The sequence below is a fragment of the Strix uralensis genome, chromosome 8 (genome assembly GCF_047716275.1).
Source record: "Strix uralensis isolate ZFMK-TIS-50842 chromosome 8, bStrUra1, whole genome shotgun sequence".
Taxonomy (NCBI): Eukaryota; Metazoa; Chordata; class Aves; order Strigiformes; family Strigidae; genus Strix; species Strix uralensis.
Window position 1 is genome coordinate 2,247,978 of NC_133979.1, and position 18,816 is coordinate 2,266,793.

Genomic DNA, 18,816 nt, shown 5'->3' on the forward strand with positions numbered 1-18,816 from the left:
CCATCCCTATCGTATTTTTGGGCCTCCAGTTCGACCAGTAACTCTAGCTGTCCCCTCTCACATTTCTCACACCTGCAGCTATGCCGCAGCCTCTCCCCAGCATGCAAGGGAGGTGGGGGTAAGAGCGAAGGGCTCTTCATTTGCTCCCCAGCACGATGCGGCCGCACCGGGCAACTGGGTGAGACGTGGAGCCGGGGCAGCGGGTGCCAGAGCTGGGCAAGAGCCGGCGTGGGCACGGGCGCTGCATGCAAATGAACAGAGAGCTGTCTCGAAGTAACGCTTTTAGCAAAAAGCTGGTTTAGAAACGTGGCCTTTTCTGTCACCTGGCGCTAACACAGGAGATGTGGCTAAGAGAGGCCAGGGTAGCAAAACTCCTGCAAAGAGAGATGACAGGATTAACTGGCGAAGCCACTGCTGGAGGTGTATTGAGGAGGGGGCCTGGGAGGAGATCCAGCTGTGGGGGAACGCAGGCAAAATCTTAACACAGGCTCAAAAACAGCAGAAACAATGGAGCCTGTATTCAGAGACGATAGAGGAAGATAGAGACAAAAACACGAAGTGAAAGCTTTCTACTGCTAATTGCGAAAAATGCCAGGAAATGAGTGAGATGCTGCTGCCAGGAATAACGCTTGTGATACTGAAGTTGTTGATGAAAGTGTTTGACATGCGTTACAACCTCAAGTGAAAGATGGCCAAGATTTTAGGGGGCATTTTTCTTTTGGGTTGTTTGTTGTTTTGTTTCTTTTTTTTAAAAAACAAGGAGCTGAAGAAAGGAACTCTTCTGTACACTGCTGAGGAGTCTGGCATTATAAGTTCCCTAATTAAAGACAGGTCCTTTCTGGGACACACCATTTCAGCTGCCCAGAAAGGCTGCTGGGAAAACTCAACCCCTAGAAAAACGGCTCCAAAATTGCTGAAGACGCCAAGGCCATGATTAAAACAGCACCCGCCAAGAATGGCGGGGACACATCCAGGTTCAAACTGGAAGACTCCAGGGAGCAAGTAGAGCCGCCTCACAAAGCAAAGGCACAGGGACCGCGGAAAGCAATCTGAAAGGGGGAAAGAAAAACCTCCTGCCCGCAGGGAATGACACAAACCCAAACTGCTTCACGTCCCCATGCTGCAGCCAGCCCAAGAAGGAAGAAGCCATGGCTCGTTTAAGCAGCGAAGCAGAGGCTTCCAGTGACGGGAGGAATGCCTGCAGCGTGACTCGGCCCCGACGCGAAGCGCAGGAGACGTCTGCTAGTCACTCGACTGCCATAGTAGCAGTGATGTTTCTGAGTCAACAGCCAATGCGCTGGCCGCCCGGTCACTGAGCCAGCTGCAGTGTAACTTGAGCAACCCCGATAAGCAGTAATATTAGCCTGGAGAAATGTCACTGGGGTGGGGGGGCTCATCTGAGCTATCTTTAGTCATCTAAAAGTTAATCACCTAAGCTCCCCGCGCAGTCAGTGGAAAGAGGCTGGGACCTCCAAGGGGTGATCCTGGTCTATTCTCAGCACGACTGCTGCGGTGGGCTGATCACCCTCTGGAGGTGCCTGTCCTTCTCCGTTAATGACAGAAGGCACCTCTCTACCACAGTCACAGAAACTGGCTGGAATCACAGAATCATCTCAGTTGGAAAAGCCCTTGAAGATCCTTCAGTCCAACCATGAACCTCACACTGACCGTTCTCAACTCCACCAGATCCTTAAGCACCAAAAGGGAAGGGACCTCCGGAGTTGTCTGCTCCAGCCTCCCACCCCAGCTAACCACCACCATCACCCGATGCTCGAGTAGCTGTAGGGCGCTGTTAGACACTCCACACCCTCCCTGTCATCAGCCACCCACTGGGCACCCAGCCTCCATCCCCACCCTTAGAGCCTGGGGGGCCAGCAACATCCAACCCCATCAACAGTCCGTCCGTGTGGCTGATGCTGCCTCAGCTTCCACGCGGGAACGATGTGGGAAATGGGGCCAAAGTGCTCGCTGCAGCAGGCACACCCACCACCAGCCCTCATGGCCCCACAGCCAGGCCAGCCCCCAGCCCCTGCAGAAGGAGGTGGGGGCTTTCAAGCACAATTTGCCCTTGACATATCTGTGTCTACCACTCCTGATTTACTTTTTGTCCTTCAGGTGCTTGGAAACAGACTCCAGTGGACACCCTCAGTGACCTCTCTGGTGACCGAGAAGTCTGACTAGTCCATAGTTTCCCCAATCCCCTTCGCCCTTCTCAAAGATGGACTTTTTTCCTGTTGTCCCAGACCTTCCCAAGTGCCATGGTTCTTCATGAATGACACACATTGACCTTACAGTCACATCAGCCAGTTTTTCCAGCCTGAATCCTGTCCAGCGCCACGGACTTGAACACATCCACCTCCTCAAGGTTGCCCCTAACCCACTGCTCCCTCCTCACCCTCCACCCCTCTCCTTCCCCCAAGCAGGCTGGGGGGTGCCAGGGCCTGGGTGAAGACTCTGTGAAGACTGAGACAAAAAAGACACTGAGTACTTTGGCCTTTTGTGTACCAGTTGTCATTAGGCTGTTTCCCCCCTAGATTAACATTTTTTCTGAACTTTCTTCCCCTGCTCCATACCCACATTGGAGTCCTCTTGCTGGTCACAGCTCCACCAGCCTTTGGTCTGCCCAACTTCACCCCACATGCCCAAGCAGCGCTTTTCCATCCCTCCCTTGTAACCAATCCTTTTTGCTCTTCGCCTGCTCTCTTTTTGCACTTTGACTCGCTAAGAAGCTCCTTGCTTCACCAAGTTGGCTTCTGCTGAAATTCCCGATCTTCCTGCACAACAGGATGGTTTGCTCCCAAGCTCACAGTAAATTTTCTTCAAAAACCAGCCACTACATAAGATTGGTCTGTAATTTTTAGGTGGCTGAAGTTAGGCAAAATTAATCTTATGACAATGACGGAGTCTTGAGACCAAGCAGTAAATGGAAGCCCTCAGCAGCAAACAGAAAAGTTTATCCAGAGCCCTGGTGCTGGGCAGCCCGTCCCCCAGCCTTGCTTTGATCCCGATTCCTGCAACCCAGCCCAAGGCGAGCAGCAGGAGATCAGTCATGAGGCCCCAGCCACCGTTTTGAGGCAAAAATGAAACATGTCAAGGAAACTCATACCAAGAGGTCAGCCTGGAGCAAGAGCCAAGCCCTGATGAAGCCAGTTAAGGCAGAACTGGACAAACCTGCAAAAGTCCTGATTATACCCACCAGTACTGGTGTGCAGGCTGGTTGGGGTGGATCACCAGCCAGGTCATGAGAATCAGGTCACCAAGGACCTGCATTGGCTGGCAGCTCACTGACCAGGCCACTGCCTGTTAGCAGTAACTAGGCAATTGCTTCCCAATTAGCCTAGAGTAGGGTGATTGCGGTTTATTATCGCAGGAGCTGGAGAAGTCACTCAATTTTGCCAGGCTTTGTGGCAATAACTGCGGGTGCCCACAAGCAGCACTTAAAATTGGGCTGAAAAAGAATTAAGAGAATGGGGAGAGGACGCTACTCAAGTATTGCCTTGCCAAGAACTGGACTTACCAAACGTTGCTCGGAGAGAAGGACCAGAGAGAGCTTCAGTGGGTGTTGGAGCAGAGTGCAGAAGATGTTTCATCATGAATCTTCATTCCCGCAGAATAAATAATACTAACAGCTCTCTTCAACTGAGGTGGAGCATTGGAAACCACTTGGAAAGGACTAGCTGATAAAAAGTTAGGGTCCTGAATGAAACTAAAGAAGTACTCTTACATTTATTTTGTGTGTTTACAGGTGTCAGATACACATGCACTCTAAAACGCAAGCTGTGTAAACCTCAACTTTAAAAATACTATAGTATAAAGATTAAACGCTACAGTATAAAGATTAAAAATCACAATTCCCAAAGAAAAGTTAACACTGCACCTTTTACATGACAATGAGGTGAAAAAATGAGGCGTCAACCCTAAGAACAACTTAAGGTGGCTAACAGAGGCCTATGAAACTTCCCAGAGAGGTAATTTCTGATCTGAAGATAAGCCTAAAGGTTTAATCTGAAATGCTAACGAGCGAGGAAAACTGGAGAAGTTCTGAAGAAGGATTTAGAGTGGAGATGGTGCCTCATCCTCGGGTGGGATGGAGGGTTTTACCACACAGCAGTCCCCGTTTCTGCTGTGCCCTTCCCCACCGTGGCAGTTGCTCGGAGCGAACAATACAGCGTAGCTGCCACAAATCAGAAGGGTAAGTGACAGTGCTTTTATGGTGCCAAATGGAAGTAACAAAATGCAGGAAGCATCTTGTCAGATGTCACTTAGCAGCGATATCATGGGGGAATCTGGGAACGGGATTTGCCTGCATAGTAGGAATTCCTCAGTCCACGGAGAGGGAGAAGCAGAAATGGCAAGAGGGGCAGAATCTAATCTTGGCCTGTCGAATGAACGGGAAAGATTGCTCAGTTCCAACTTTATCTTGGGGAGCAAACACACGGTTTGGCACGTTATCGTTTTACTGACCGGGCTTGATTCCTTGTTGCCCTGTAGGATTCCTGCCTTAATCACAAGACAGGAGGAAAAATATGACGCAAGAGAGTACCTCCGCTACACAGGGTCTACGAAAACAAGTGCAAAAGACTGACAGTGCACTCAGAGGAGAGACCTGCAAGGAGAACGCTGAAAATGATTTTTCAGGTGATGTTTCGTAAGGAAATAAACATACGCCGCAAACACCTTTCTGAAGACAGATCACAATTAACCCAGGCTATTATTAATTTTTAAATTAAGTGAATCCCCATCACACCTTTACTCAACACAGCCCAGAAAGCTGTAGGCTGGGGATGGAGATGACCATCGGTTTCAATGGGCCGCAGCAGGAAGCCTCCAGCCCAGACCTAGAGCTGAGCCTGGGGGATGGAAATCCCAATCCCAACTCCCTGTAAATCACGGGGAGCCCAGACTGTGTTTCTGTTTCGTTAGATAAACAAGGAAAGGCCGGATCACAGTAAGATGAACATTTTATTGTGTGAGTAGAAATGTTTTCTTCCTGAGCACATGGCATGCATGTGAATGCAGGAGTGTGAGAAAGACACTGAAAAATCAGGATATGATTATGAAATTGCCTAGCTACCCACTGAGGATTTACCTGTGCCGTGCAGCGTATTATCTCATTTGATACATGTGGGCTGGCTCGGCGAGGGCTGGGAAGCTTACACGTGCAGGGAAACCAACTTGGATCCTGGAAGCAACATCGTTGTGCTAACAAGGCACTCCACCTAAACTAATTAGCCCTGCCTTTCAACAGGCTTAATTAGGTGGGGCACCATCCTGTGCTGTTGTGGCGAGACGGCTTCCGGTGCCGGAGCTGGCTCACCCACAGCCAGCCTCAGGACTCCTGTGCTTCGCTGCCCGGTGGCCCCCACCGCCGACGCCGTGGTGGGTGTTGGAGTGGGGGGTCTCACCTGTGCCACCCGTGTCTGGGCCTGGACGCCCAGCCTCCCCAGAGCCATCTTTCAGCGCGCGAATCTGTGTAACATGGGGTGCCCGCAGCCCTGCTGCTGCGTGGGAAACTCCTTCTGGAGAAGCCATGAGCTGACTTTCACAACAGGCCTAAGACAAGGGAGCAACTATCTAGACAGACCACAGCAACGATTTTAGTTCAACAAAGGAAAAAAAACCAAACCAAAATACAAAAGATGCGAGGGACTAACCATACTTTGCTTCATCATAAGAGTTTTGCAAACCACAAACAAGAAGGTCTGTATTTGGATCCACCACAGAATTCAGATGTTAATTCCATACCCATCTGTACCATTAAATCAGGTTTTGAACTGGGTTAACCTGGAAATAATAAAACTTACAGTCTAAATATTCTCTCTAGAGTGAAAGTCCTTTGTGGTGACACAAATACTGGCGTATGAAATGGAACCTCAGGAACGAATCCTGGAAGTACAAAGCACTGTCCCAATCTACCTGAAAAGCTCCACTTGGCCACTGGTGTTAGATATAAAGACAAAGTTTATTAATAATCCTCTTCATGAGGAAAATTATTCAGAAATTTTAAATGAGGGTCAGAATAAGGCTACCCACATCACCATAGCAATGAAGAACAGGCTATTGGCAAAATGTTAGACCTGTTTAAATCAGTTTCCTTCGCTCCTGGAAAGGTTACAATTTAACACAAAATTGTCCTCCATTTCCTCTCAATTTAATTTCCTTAAGGTCTTCAATATGAAAGTTAAGAATGTTGCTCCTGGAAGCATCCCAACCATAACTCATTGGAATTCTTTAAGACACGTATCAACCGCTGTGTCCGTATGCCCCACTCTCAGCCCTGGAAAGACGGGGCATACAGTCACCCGTTATGTTTTGAGCCACCGTGCCAGCCATTTAAATGATATTAATTATAAAATATCATTAAATGGGGTTTTTTTAACAGCTAAATGTAATTTCTTGAAAGCATTATCCTTTAGGATGGAAGCTTAATAAACTGATTTAGTTTGGAATTTTAATCTGGTTTCCTACAATAGATATTTTACGTACCCAAAGGGTAATAATGTCAACCTTGCTGATTCACCTTATTTGAACTTTCTGCCCTTATTTAGCCTCTCAAATGAATATGACTGTTATCCTACAGCTGAAACCCAGAGATATTGCTACTCCGCACTGAGCGGAGCCACTCAAGTATGCAGCACGTTGCAAAAAATGACCTGTTTTGACATATTTGGTTTTCAAGTGATACTCTGAGTAAGCCCTATCAACCGATCTGTAATTGTGGCAAACGACACTGTGGGAAGTCAGAGCATTGCTCACTGCAGATCGTGGGTCTGTCAGAGAGCAGAACCAGCAGAAATAGCTTGAACAATCTGAAAGCACATGCAATTAAAAAAGTTGTTTCTTAATCCGCAATCCTCCAGCTCTTGAAAATGCGGCACGTTTTGCACGTTAAGCCAGCGTCCCTCTGGGCTCTCTGGTGGCACCCCTAGACCTATGGATTCACTTTTTGCACGTCCACACGCTGCAACTCTGAACATTCAGCGTGAGCCTCAAGTCACAAAACTAAAAATCTTCAGACCCGCAGTAGCTGACAACAGAGCTAAAATACTCACTGTGCTAATCATCTGTATTAATCTACCCTAGCGAACAATTTCAGCTGTTCGTAGCTGTGACTCAGTGTGCTTTATGTTTACTAAACTGCACGTACAGCCTTTTAGAATAATCTGTTTAAAATCACAGAGTAAGTCCCACGGGTAAAAGGGTGGGGAGGAAGAGGGAGATGTCAGTATCCTACAAACTACAGCATCATTTGTTTTGACAGCTTTTAATATTCCATATTAATCCTTTCACGTGCTGATCTCCGCTGTGCCTCTGTGTCACCTTCAAACTGAGGCCATCACACCCTGCTCGCCAGCTTTTTAAAAGACATATTTGGGACATGGCTCAGAACTTGACCATATTTTCCCCAAATTGCCGGGGACACAGCATCAGATTCATTACACGGGTATCCATAATCAGAAATAGACAGTATAGAACACCAGATAATAATTTATTTGTGTTTTTTTCTTACATCTGGATCATTTTAGCCAGAAGGTAATTAAGCCTGGAGCTCTGTATGACTGTTTTCCTCAAATCTGGGGTCTCAGTCCTGACCCGAGGGGGGATAAACTTGAGCCCAGCAATGATAGGCAGACCTGGAAGCATAAGCGCTTGTCAAATCCCTACAGCCAGCAGTAGGTAAGAGCAGTCTTTCACTCTCAAAATACATTTAATTAAGGCCCTCAAAATATCTTTATTTAAGCACCTCAAACTGAGTCCAAAGAAATCAAAATGTCAGCTATACTAAAGGCACTCTTATTAACAGTCTCAGTTAAAATATCAGATTGAATGGACGTGGAAATGGAAATGTTCCCCACCGAGGTCAAACATGGGTTGGTCTACTATAGATTATTCCAGTGGTTACTTCTTATGCTTTTAAGTTTTATGCTATGTGGCACCTTTCAGAATTTCTTGCATCTAGCAGCATAATAGAGGCACCTCATGTTAGCCTTGGCCAAGGTCTCTGCACTGTCACTCACACTACTTCTCTGAAGTAATTAATTCTGTGAAATAAGTTCAGCGAAATTCATACAATTTCTGTGAAACATCTGATTTTAAGCCACACATGACTTTCCATTTAAGGCAATTTGCAATAAGAGACATTCTAGCAGCTTGCTAAATTGACCACATTTGGATGTGTTACAAAGGCAAGGCTCAGAATGAGCAGCTGCTGCTGAAAAATGTGGTGTGAGCAGCATCTCCTCTTGTGTTTCATTTTTTTGTTCCTGATCTATAAAGTGTGAGTAACAGATTTTTGGCTTTTACCTGGAGAGTACATTCCACTGTAAGTGGATGGAAATATTTAAAAGTTTCACACGATATAGTTGAAACCCAGGAAGCTGCAAACAGTTCGTGACATTTCAGTAACAGGAATTTCGGGAAATACCCTGCCCAAAGAACTTGAATTAAGATGAAGGCCCAGCATACGTATTTGACTAGGATCTGGAGGTAGACCACGTCCCATAAAGTATTACTGCTAAACCAGAAAATACTCCAGTTAGACTGGAAATTTGTATCTGGATTTCTCTTCTTCAAGAAGTATCTTTGGGAAGAAAGGGAGGAAAACATTTCACAACTACCAAACACTCACAAGATCTATTATTGACAAACCCCGCGCTTGTGTTTGCTAACTTGTGAATGTTTACTTTGAATTTTTTGCTAGCAGGATCGGCCCCACACTGCACCCAACCCACGGGCTGACAGTCCCCGCAGAGCAGGCGGTTATACCACGTCCTCTCGGGCTGTCCTGCGCTCGAGTCGGTACCAGCAGGGCCACGATTTCAGGTCACTTCTGATAAAACTCAGAGAGGGAAGGAGGCAGGGAGGGAGGGAAAGGGAACAGGAAGACAGGCTGGCTTTTCCACTTCTCCAAACAGTATGCTGGTTTTTCAGAGAACGCGACTGCTCTAACCATGTCCTGCTTTTGTCAACCTAATGTACAGTATTGAAAGAAAAACACACTGTCTGTAAAATGTGACATTTTAGAATCATTTTGGTATTAAGTGCTAAGCTTGTAAAAACTCCCCAAACACATGCTTGCAGCATGAAAGGCCTAAACTGGATTCAACCCATTTTAAATGGAAACATTGGGGTGTCTGGAATACGCTCTAAGGGCATTGGCAAGCTGGAGCCAAAGCCTTGCTCTGAACGCCTGGAACCTGGAGCCTTTTAGGTACAATGCAAAGATGTCTGTTTAAGAAATTTTTTGAAGAGTATGGATGTGTGGTAGAGGAGTTTTCATATGCACAGATGTTTAATTTCCTCTTGGAAAGGTATATTTATGACAGCAGGATATTTATACTAGAATATCTACATTAAAAAGCATGGTTCTTTTAAAATTTAATCTAACTACGTAAGTATTTAGTACCGAAGAATGGCCACTGATCATGGCTCCTAGTAAACAACAAAACCCAGCATCTAACCTTGGGTCAGGTCCTACTCTTCTGGTTGATGAAAGGCTGTTTGCCACTGGCCTTTGACAGGCACAGTACTGAACACAAAATCAAAAGACCTGTCAAATCAGCACCCTGCTAGATTTTGGAGGGGTTTTTGGGGTTTTTTTTTGTACATTCTGAATTCCTAAAATGATTAAGTGCCTGAACACACAACAAAGTCAATCAATGATACCTTTAGACATGAGAACATATTCCACAGGGACGGATGTATTTAGATGTTTTCTAAAGTCTGCTGTTTAAAAAATTTAAATCTTTGTAAGCATACATATTTTTCCAATGAACTGAATTAATTTAAGAACCTGGCATGTTTTATTAATAACCATAAATAATTAACAGTTGTTTCCTTTCTGTCAAAAAAGTATTGCAATTATACAATACTTAAGGCTGTCATTTACAGACACTTCTTACAGAGAAAACAATATTACAATAAAATGTTTAATTAACTATTAGCGTAACATTCTCTACCAGTTGCACAATGACATTATGATTACATTAATAAGCATACCACGCTTAACTATAGAAATCTTTTTTAGTCAATCAGGAGATGAAGAGATACTGGTAATAAAACCAGAGCATTTCTGGGTGATTTGAACACTGAGAACAGTCAATATGCTCATTGTTCAGTACCACCGTTTGGGAAAGGGTGAGTCTAAACCATATCTCAGAACGGATGCAATTCCGTAACTGAATAGAGGGAAAAGCGCATTAGCAAGCCTTTACTCCCTCTTTTAATTCTACCTGGATGATATATTGATTTTAAAAGCTCTTAAAGTTTTAAACTTTGTAATTGTTATAATTGTCGAGTTAACTGTGGTGGGCAAAATGTCTACCCTACAGAGGACAACTGGCGTATTCAAATTCTGTCCATCCAGGCCAGTGCTTTGCCCTCTGCCTGTGCCCCTACAAACCAGAACCAAACACCGCTCCCACCAAGACTAATGATTCCAAACAGTCAGTGGGAATTCCTGCCCCACTACTGACCGAATGATTTGGCCGCTGACAATCAAAACACAAACTTCGAAATACCTTTGAAAACACAACAAGAAAGCCACTTACACTTGGGACTCAGATCCTGCAGGAGGGCAAAGTTTTGAACATTGGGACCGCCCCAGGACAGGCTGATGGCTCTGGGGATTGTGCGGTGCGTTACCCTGGGAATGTCTCCGCACGGCTCCTCGGACGCAGCCTCTCACACTCCCATGGCCAGCTGCGTCCGGGACACAACGCCGCGGCACTGAGCTCAACCTCGGGGGAGGAAGGAGAAACTTATATATAGCTGCTGCGGGGATGAGCTGATGGGTGCTTTCGGGAGTCCGTTTCAGCTCCCACTGGCTGGAAAATGCTGATGACATGGAAGTTGAAGGGGCTCAAATCACTGGGACAATGAAGAACCCTATTCATCACTAAGGCATGCACAAACTGTGCCCCACGACCTAAAAAAAAATAACTCGGCCCGCCAGAAGTTTGGTTTGGGTGTTTTTGTTTGTTTTGGTTTGTTTTTTTTCTCAGATCAAGCACACATTTCTCAAACTCATATGGAACTGATTCAGTACGCTGAAGACTGTGATGTCAAAATCTCACCCACAGCAACTAATATCATTCGATGCAGAAAACAAAAGAAACACAGATTTTATCAACTCTGATATTAGCAATGGCAAAGTCTCATTGTCTTCGCAGAGGCCTTAAGCAATCCAATCCGCATGGGAGCTGAGTAAAGCAATAGAGGGCTTTCAGGGCTTGACCTGTGCTTAAAGAGCAGAGTGAATATGGGGACACAACAAGAGAATGCCACCATGAAGATCTTTTCATTGCCACCTTGGGTTGGCAGTTGCCTGGATCATTCAGAAAGAAACCATCCACCACAGAGAAGCCCTCTTAACAACCTATGACTGTTTTGATGGTTTTATCCTACGTAGCAGAGCGCGGTATCATCAGTGAAATGACAACCTCAACAACAAAAAAAAAACCAACAGCGGTTTGGCTCCTCAACTGTTCCTCAAAAACGCATCGCTGCTGTTGATTACAACATACCTGCTTATCTTGTCAAAGGAAAGGTACTCCCTCCACCTGGGTGAGGATGACATCTATATATATATCCTTAGATTTTCAGCTTGTGGCCCCTTTGGAGCCTCCGTCCAGCGGCCAGAGCAGTTGGTGACACCGGGCAAGGAAACCTGCACAACCCAGAGCTGCCTTCAGCAGCAAAGGGCAGGACAGCAGCTCCAGGAGGGAGGTATCTCCCCTGCCATGCTCATGAAGAGCCGTCTCGGCCGGCCCCGGAGAGCCCAGCCCGTCTCAGAAATACAGGAGGACAGTGTGAGCACAGGCAGGGGGTCCCGGCGGCACCGCGGCCGCTCGCCCCACGGCCGCGGGTGGCAGCTGGGCCCCGGGGAGTGACAGGCTCCTGATGGCAGCAGCACGTGTAGCATCTTCATGTGACATCCACAGGTGGGGTGGAGGGGAAAACAGTTTTTATCCGTTGCTATGGAGTCATGATTAGCTTGTATGTCTTCAGAGCCTGCTGAGGAGAAATGAAGGCTATTTTCTTATATAGATGTCATGAAATCAATCCTTGCAGAATTTCTGGAGTCAAAGGCTAAACAGGTTTGCCTGAATACCTTCTGTTACTTGATACACAAATAAATCTAGCCGGGAGACCTAAAATGAGTGTCATTTTTCAGCTGGAGCTGATCACAAAAAATGACTCTTTAGTCTCATTTGGAGTTGTTTATGTGCACAGTAACATAACAAAAGGGTGTTAAAAAAAACGCAGCAATTATCTTCGCAGAAAAGGAGTCTTAGAAAATTAAGCAAACACCCCCCCCCCCCCCCCTTATTACAAAGTGTAGTGACTTCAGAAGAAACTTTTCCCTTATTCTCTCCAAACGCTAAAAGAAAACCTGATGTTCTTCTTTTAAAATGTGTCTGCCTCTAGGTCTTTGGCACAGGTTTACTGATGGGAGGGCCGGCAATCTATTTAATGACTGCATTGACGTCAATAGCATAACTGAAATACTTACTAAGATGCATGAGTCCAACTTTCAGGGGGGGTGTGTTTGCAGGCAGGCACAACACACGAAACGGACTCTCCGTGGGAATGAACTGCCCCCGAAGAGCCAGAAATGGCCTCTGGACATCCCCAGCGTGGGCAAGTCACGCTTGCTTTTTCTGCAGGTAATTTTTACAGTTCACTTTGAAACGCACTTTTAATTTCTCGAGCAGCAGAAATCACTTCACCATTCACCAGCCTTAAGTTTACTCAGTCACATCCTTAAGCTGATATCTATATGATTTCTTTCACAGTTTTGCTTAGTTTCTAAATAGTCTGCATCATTATAGCACTGCATCCTTTAAAAATAATATTTGTAGATAATAATATTTACAGTCCACAGCACCATTGTACTTACTATGCACAACCAGTTGCTTTTTAGCTCAGCTCTTGGATAATACAGCTATTGGATAACACAGGGTTCCTCTTGCACTCCTGTTAAAAGCCTAAAACACCGCATCTACTTGACTTGTACAATCTGTCTCAGAATCAAAAGGCCAGATCTTCAGCCAAACTCACAGCAGACCAACAGAATTTCAAAATGAATCCTCTAGTTTGTATGTGCCCAGAGCCATTCTCTGCACGCCAAGCAGAGGAAGTATGGTGCAAGAGCACTAGCTCCACACTAATTACTGGGGATTTATAGATATTTGTAACCAAGAGCTGACTTTGATGCTCTTTAACAGGGCTTGTTAACTCCCACAAAAAGTTGGGACTCTCATTAGCACGAGCACCAGTATTATCCAGTCTTTTGTTTATGCTTTATACAAATGTTCGTGCACGAGTCTGTGTACATCTTACACCCACATAAAAAAAATGAAAGAGTACAAGTTTGGAGTTCGTGTAAAGGCATGTGAGAAGTGCAGACAAACGTGCAGATGTACAGGAAAGCAGAGGCTAAGGCACAAGCAAGAAAAATACCAACCTTTCACTCCCATCCCCAGAGAGGAATTTTAACAAAGCTTTAATCCCATGAGCCCTGAAAAGCCTGTGTGTGACATATCCCAAAGCACTACACCCCCCAAAGCCTCGGGTTGCAAATCAACTGTATTATATTGCTAGGTATATAATTAATTGTGAGGACAGACTATAATTATGCAGTGTTGAAAGTATCCAAGGGGCACTTGGTTGCTGGCTCTTGAGAAAAGTTTCTGCAACCCCCTTGCAGCTCCAGGAAGCGCGCGACGCTGTTTGGCCCTTAACACCATGTTTTGCCCCTGTCAGCTGTCGCTAACAAATAAATGCAGCGGCTTATCAAACGAACCAGCATGGAAAAATACTGTTCATCTGGGGCTTGGCCTTTTGGCAGCCACCTCTCCCCTGTCCCCCAGTTCATCCCAAGAGGCTTCTCGCTCCCAGTTGCGTCTTTCTCCAGAATCTCTGCGATGGGGAAGACAGGGGTCATTTACCTCAGCGCCCGCAGGTAACACACGGCAAAAATAAGGTGATGGCACGAGAAACCTCCACTAGTGCAGACAAAAGTGAAGAGCAGGCACACAACCACTGTCAAGCAGTGAGGGAGAAGCCTCGGAATTGGGAATCTAAGCAAGCAGCACCGATCCTGCACTGAGCTGGGAGAAAGAATGTTGTAAAATATGAAAAAGTCCTGGGAAAAATACAGAGGAAACAAAACAGATGGAGAAAAGATTGTACCAAAATGGGTGGAAGAATGAAAGAAAGGCTTAGGCTGAATGCGGCAGCCAGTGAAAGACGATTTAATTCAGAGGGAATTAGGGTCAGTGAAGTACATAAATATGGAGGAAGGAAAGGAACTAAGCAGGAACCGCCAGACTTGTTGCTGGTTAAAGATTTTATTAGTTGAATCAATTGGGTAGGAACTAAAGACCCTTTGGTGATGCCAGGGGAGCTGAATCAAGAAGAGAAGGGGCTGATGGATTCACTGAGCGCAAAGTGGCACAGAGGTCAAGGAAAGAAACTGTGGCAGAGGCCGTGTTTAAAACCAAAAAAAGGAGAAGAGGAGAAAGAAACGTCACAGAGATTTGTGTGACAACGTGTTTATATCCTTGTTTCTGTAACTCCAGAGAAGGCAGCTGGGCAGCACCCGCTGGTGATCCCGGCCCGGTGCAATCGCAGTCTGTAATGCTCTGTACCGCTCAGGAACCTCGTGGCCTGGAGTATTCCCATTATCCTCCCCAGCTGTGGAGTACATCAGCTAATTAAGGATTTATGTACTTTTTGCTACAGCTTCATATTTCCATGTTATGGTTTCTCAGTTAATTCATAAAAGCAATTTTGTTCATTCCTGTGATCTGCAGTTATAACAAAACAACAGGAAAAATCTGCCAGATTTATTTAAGCTGATACCAAGGACAAAACACAGGATGTTCAATACATCTTCCTCTTCCTTTTATGGCTGTGGTTATAAGGTTAAGAAAGCTCTGAAATTTACAGTGACATCAGTACCGGCTTTGAAAGCACTTCGTCCCATGAAAAAAATGGCCAGAATTTTTCATAACTTTCAAGAAAATGAAAGCAAAAAAGAAAAAGAATGTCATCATTTCAACACAGCTCATTCATTTTGCCATGGGCCTGGGTCCTCAGTGATGCAACTCCTTGGGAGTACACGAGCACCAGATTTGCCTCCTCTTGGTTTGAAACAACCGACAAATCCTGTAATATTCGAGCTGGAGTAAACAGCTGGCATGTATTACTTCCAGTGCAAATGCTGAATGTAATTTGTCTCCCTCCAGGGTAATTTTATTAATGTATGCTAGTTTGCTTTAAACCCTGAGTTCTGTACTTTTCATAACAGGATATAAATCACTCCACTAATGACAAATAAAAGGAGACATATATGAGGTGCTCATACTGATGTCAATTGATTGTGGTAAATCTATGAATCAATGTGTGACATGGGAGAGCTAAAATAAAATTCCGAGCTTTGCCGACTAACCAATCTAGAGGATATAAACACATTTCAGTTCAAAACACATTCTTTTATCTAGAGAGATGTAACGCAGCCTAGTCCCAATCAAAACATTACTGTTTCCTTCTCCAAAACTTTCAGGAAAAACACTCTGCATCCTTTCAGTCACAGGAGCCACTGGCACATAGCTGGAAGTGTTCTGCTAGGAAAATCTCTCCTTCCTTTCATAATTTCCAAATCAGAAGCCATCTAGGGGAAAAAAGCTACAAACACTGAAAAAAAAAAATCCCCTAAAAATCTTTGTTGTTGCTGCATTTAAATGGAAACTTCCTTAGAAAGTAAACAGCCGTCATTGTTTCCTGCTATACTGAGAGGAGTTACAGTATGTAAGAATGGCTGTAAATAGGTAAAGGAACCAAAGTGATGAAGGGAACGGCCGTACAGAGGGACTGCAGCCTCCACGGGGAACACGAGAGGCTCTACAGCAACCTGGAACGTGCTCTGGGCAGCAAAGCGGGGTCACCAAATTCAACAATAAGGTCAGAAATTCAGAAAGGTCCTGGCTTACACGCTGAAATAGCACAGAAAACGAAAATAAGTAACTGCAGGATAAAGTAACACTGGTATTGTTCACCACACCTCTGTTCCCACGTGAGCACGGGCCACCACGGAAGCGAGGAGGCCGATGTCGGGGCGCTGGCCTCAGCGAGAAGAGCACATCCCCTCTCTTGGCTACAACCCTCAGCCTTGCAAACTACCCAACAAGTTGTGAGTCTGGCAGCTCTATCAGGCTGTTTTTCAGAGTCTCCCTTCCCCGTGTCAGAGCTGCTGTCCCTTCTCAGCGAGGTGGCTCCCGACGCCCTTGGTAGGGCAGATAGAACATCTTACGCTGGGCGGGAAGGGATTGCTTCAGTCTAGAGACTAGATCCTGGGAGAGCTGGGAAAATTCATCCACAAAAATAATCTGAAACTGAATTTAACTAAGAACCCCAGGCTTTTCCATTTATAGTGTCAATGTTGGCTTCTTTCATGTAGGAAATAACACAATATCAATCTCAAAACTATTTCTTATTCTTATCTACGTACTGTCACAATTTACTTAAGTTGTAATGATACAACTGATAATTTTTGTTTCATTTTTAGACTTCACCTCAAGCCAGTTAAGATTCGTGGTTAAGAACTCCTTCACTTGAGGGGCCACAAATCCTGCCTATAATTCTCTACTTTTTACCACTGAGCTGCACTTTTCTTCCACAGTCCTTTTGTTACCAAATGAAAATCTGCATACTGAAAATGCACCCAGCGTGGCTCATTTCCACATCTGGGCATTTTCTTTTTTCACATCTCAGGTAAGATGTTAATATAGTTTATTTTACATACATTCACCAATCCACAGGTAATTACTAGCACCGAAACATTAAAAGCCATGAGTCAGGATCACAAGGTTAAAAATGCTAAAAGTTGGATTCTTCTACGTTTCTTTCTCTTTTTGAGCTTTGCAGGGTAACACAAAACTTGCTCTACAATTATGTGTGTCAGACCCTTCAATCAAAAAGGAAGCTGAAGCTTTCATGTATTCAAGCATTAGAAGCTTGAGTTAGCTAAAAAGTAACAAGTATCCTACGGCTCATGTTGGAAATACTGTAGAAAAATATTTACAAAGTGTTAAAACATTGAAAGCGATTCTTTCCACAGAAAATGTTAATAAAATTAACCTAAAAATTCCTGGAAGGGAATTCTCTCCTCGTTAATAGATTCTGTAGCTCATATAAACGGGTCTATGGAAAGCTTATGAAATTTTCCATGATTTTTTTCACACAGGCCAAAGAATCAAGGTCTTGCTAGAACAGATTCTTAAATAAGGTGACGAGTTGCATTCCTGCTAGCCCTGACTCGACACTGCTCACAGGGAGGGAGTGAAGGAGAAGGCAGGTCAAGATCGTGATGTCCAGTTTTGTTTCTGCATCAGAGGTTTCCACATCCCATTAACAAGTTTTGAGGAACCTAATCTGGAAGTCTCCAGGACTATTTGTGTCCCCAGACAGTAAATAATACACAGCACGAAAGGAAATGATCGTTAGTTATCCAGGTTTCAGACACTGTAAAAATTAACCTTTATTAGTCCCTCCAAGCACATAGTTGCTGGAAAGGCTGAGATTAAACCTTACAAACGGGCACTCCTCTAAATCTTATCTCCTTCTGTGTGGGAGTAACCTTTAAATTAGCGCAAGTAGGGCCAGCTCTGTTCTTGAGGGGGGTCCCACGGGCTGTATGCAGCGCAGTGCCCGCTGCCCCTCACCCGGAGGCTTTGCTCCGTGTTACTCTCCTCCATGATCGTTGCCAAACCTACTTGTGTTTGCTGTGGTCTCTGACCTGACACGGGGGTGAGGACAAGGGGACCGAGGAACCTCGTGTGCAGGAGGAAGCAGACAGGGAAGAAGATGGGATTAACCACCCTCACCGACTCCTGCTCGCGTTCGATGTAAATGTAGATTTCAAAAGACCGCAAGTAAACAACAAAATGAAAAAAACACTGTTTCGGGGCAGCCTAATAAAAGCAGAGGAAGTTTCACCTGAGAAAGGTTTTTGAGATTGCAATTTTTACATAGATCACCTGGAAACAAACTGAAATAAACAGGACAAAAAACCCTACGGCTGTGTCTGAGCCTGTTCAAGGCTTGTTGGCTGGGGCTTGTCCAGGCCTGTGCAGCACAGGGACTCAGAACAATAGCAGTCACTGTGGCCATGACTATCAAACCAAAATCATGTTCCTCTTTTATGCTAACATACAAGGATAAACCCCAAACCCAAACTATTAAAATAACAATATTTTGGGCCTGATGGTTCCCTCGTATTGGTTTTGCATGAGTAACTCAGCAGAAGCTCCATGAGCCCAGAATCACACCAAGGGGAGGGGGCAGAGAAGCAGCTGTTAGTAAAATGATGTGCAATAAGTGTCCTCTGCATTTGACCTTGCAGGCGATTATCAAAGTCACACACGTACCTTGCAGGCTAACTCTGGAGACAGGTGGCTGGCTCGTTGCTGGAGATCTCCTAAGAGGGATAAAGAACACTTTATAAATAGGTATTATTTTATCATTTCAAACCCTGTTGGCAGTTCAAACTGCCAGCTCCTGCAGTTAAAAATCCCTTTTCATGCTCACAAAGAAGTCCAAATCACTTTCAGATGATGCGGGCAGTTAATGAGCAGTATCAATGTATCTGTTAGGAACACCCAAAGACGTCTGTCCCCTGGCTAGGCACACACCCATGCTGGGAAGAAGGTACACCAGGAAAGATGTACCATCATCCCACCCCGCCTTTGCAACTTTCTGCTCAAAATATGCCTGGAAGTCAGCAAGGGCCGGTCTTTGTGGCTGAAGGCA

The 18,816-nt window shown here is 45.1% G+C and overlaps 1 protein-coding gene across 5 annotated transcripts in view; it reads right to left on the reverse strand.

Moving 5' to 3' along the window:
• PDE4B (phosphodiesterase 4B) overlaps window positions 1-18,816 on the reverse strand; it is a 195,343-nt gene that overhangs the window by 35,880 nt on the left and 140,647 nt on the right. For 4 of the 5 annotated variants that reach the window (XM_074875812.1, XM_074875813.1, XM_074875815.1 and 1 more), the window contains one exon: window positions 18,435-18,484. In XM_074875812.1, the coding sequence (XP_074731913.1) occupies window positions 18,435-18,484 (50 nt within the window). Of the gene's footprint in view, window positions 1-11,525; window positions 11,545-18,434; window positions 18,485-18,816 lie in introns of those variants that run through there. The other variant, XM_074875818.1, reaches the window with a different exon arrangement.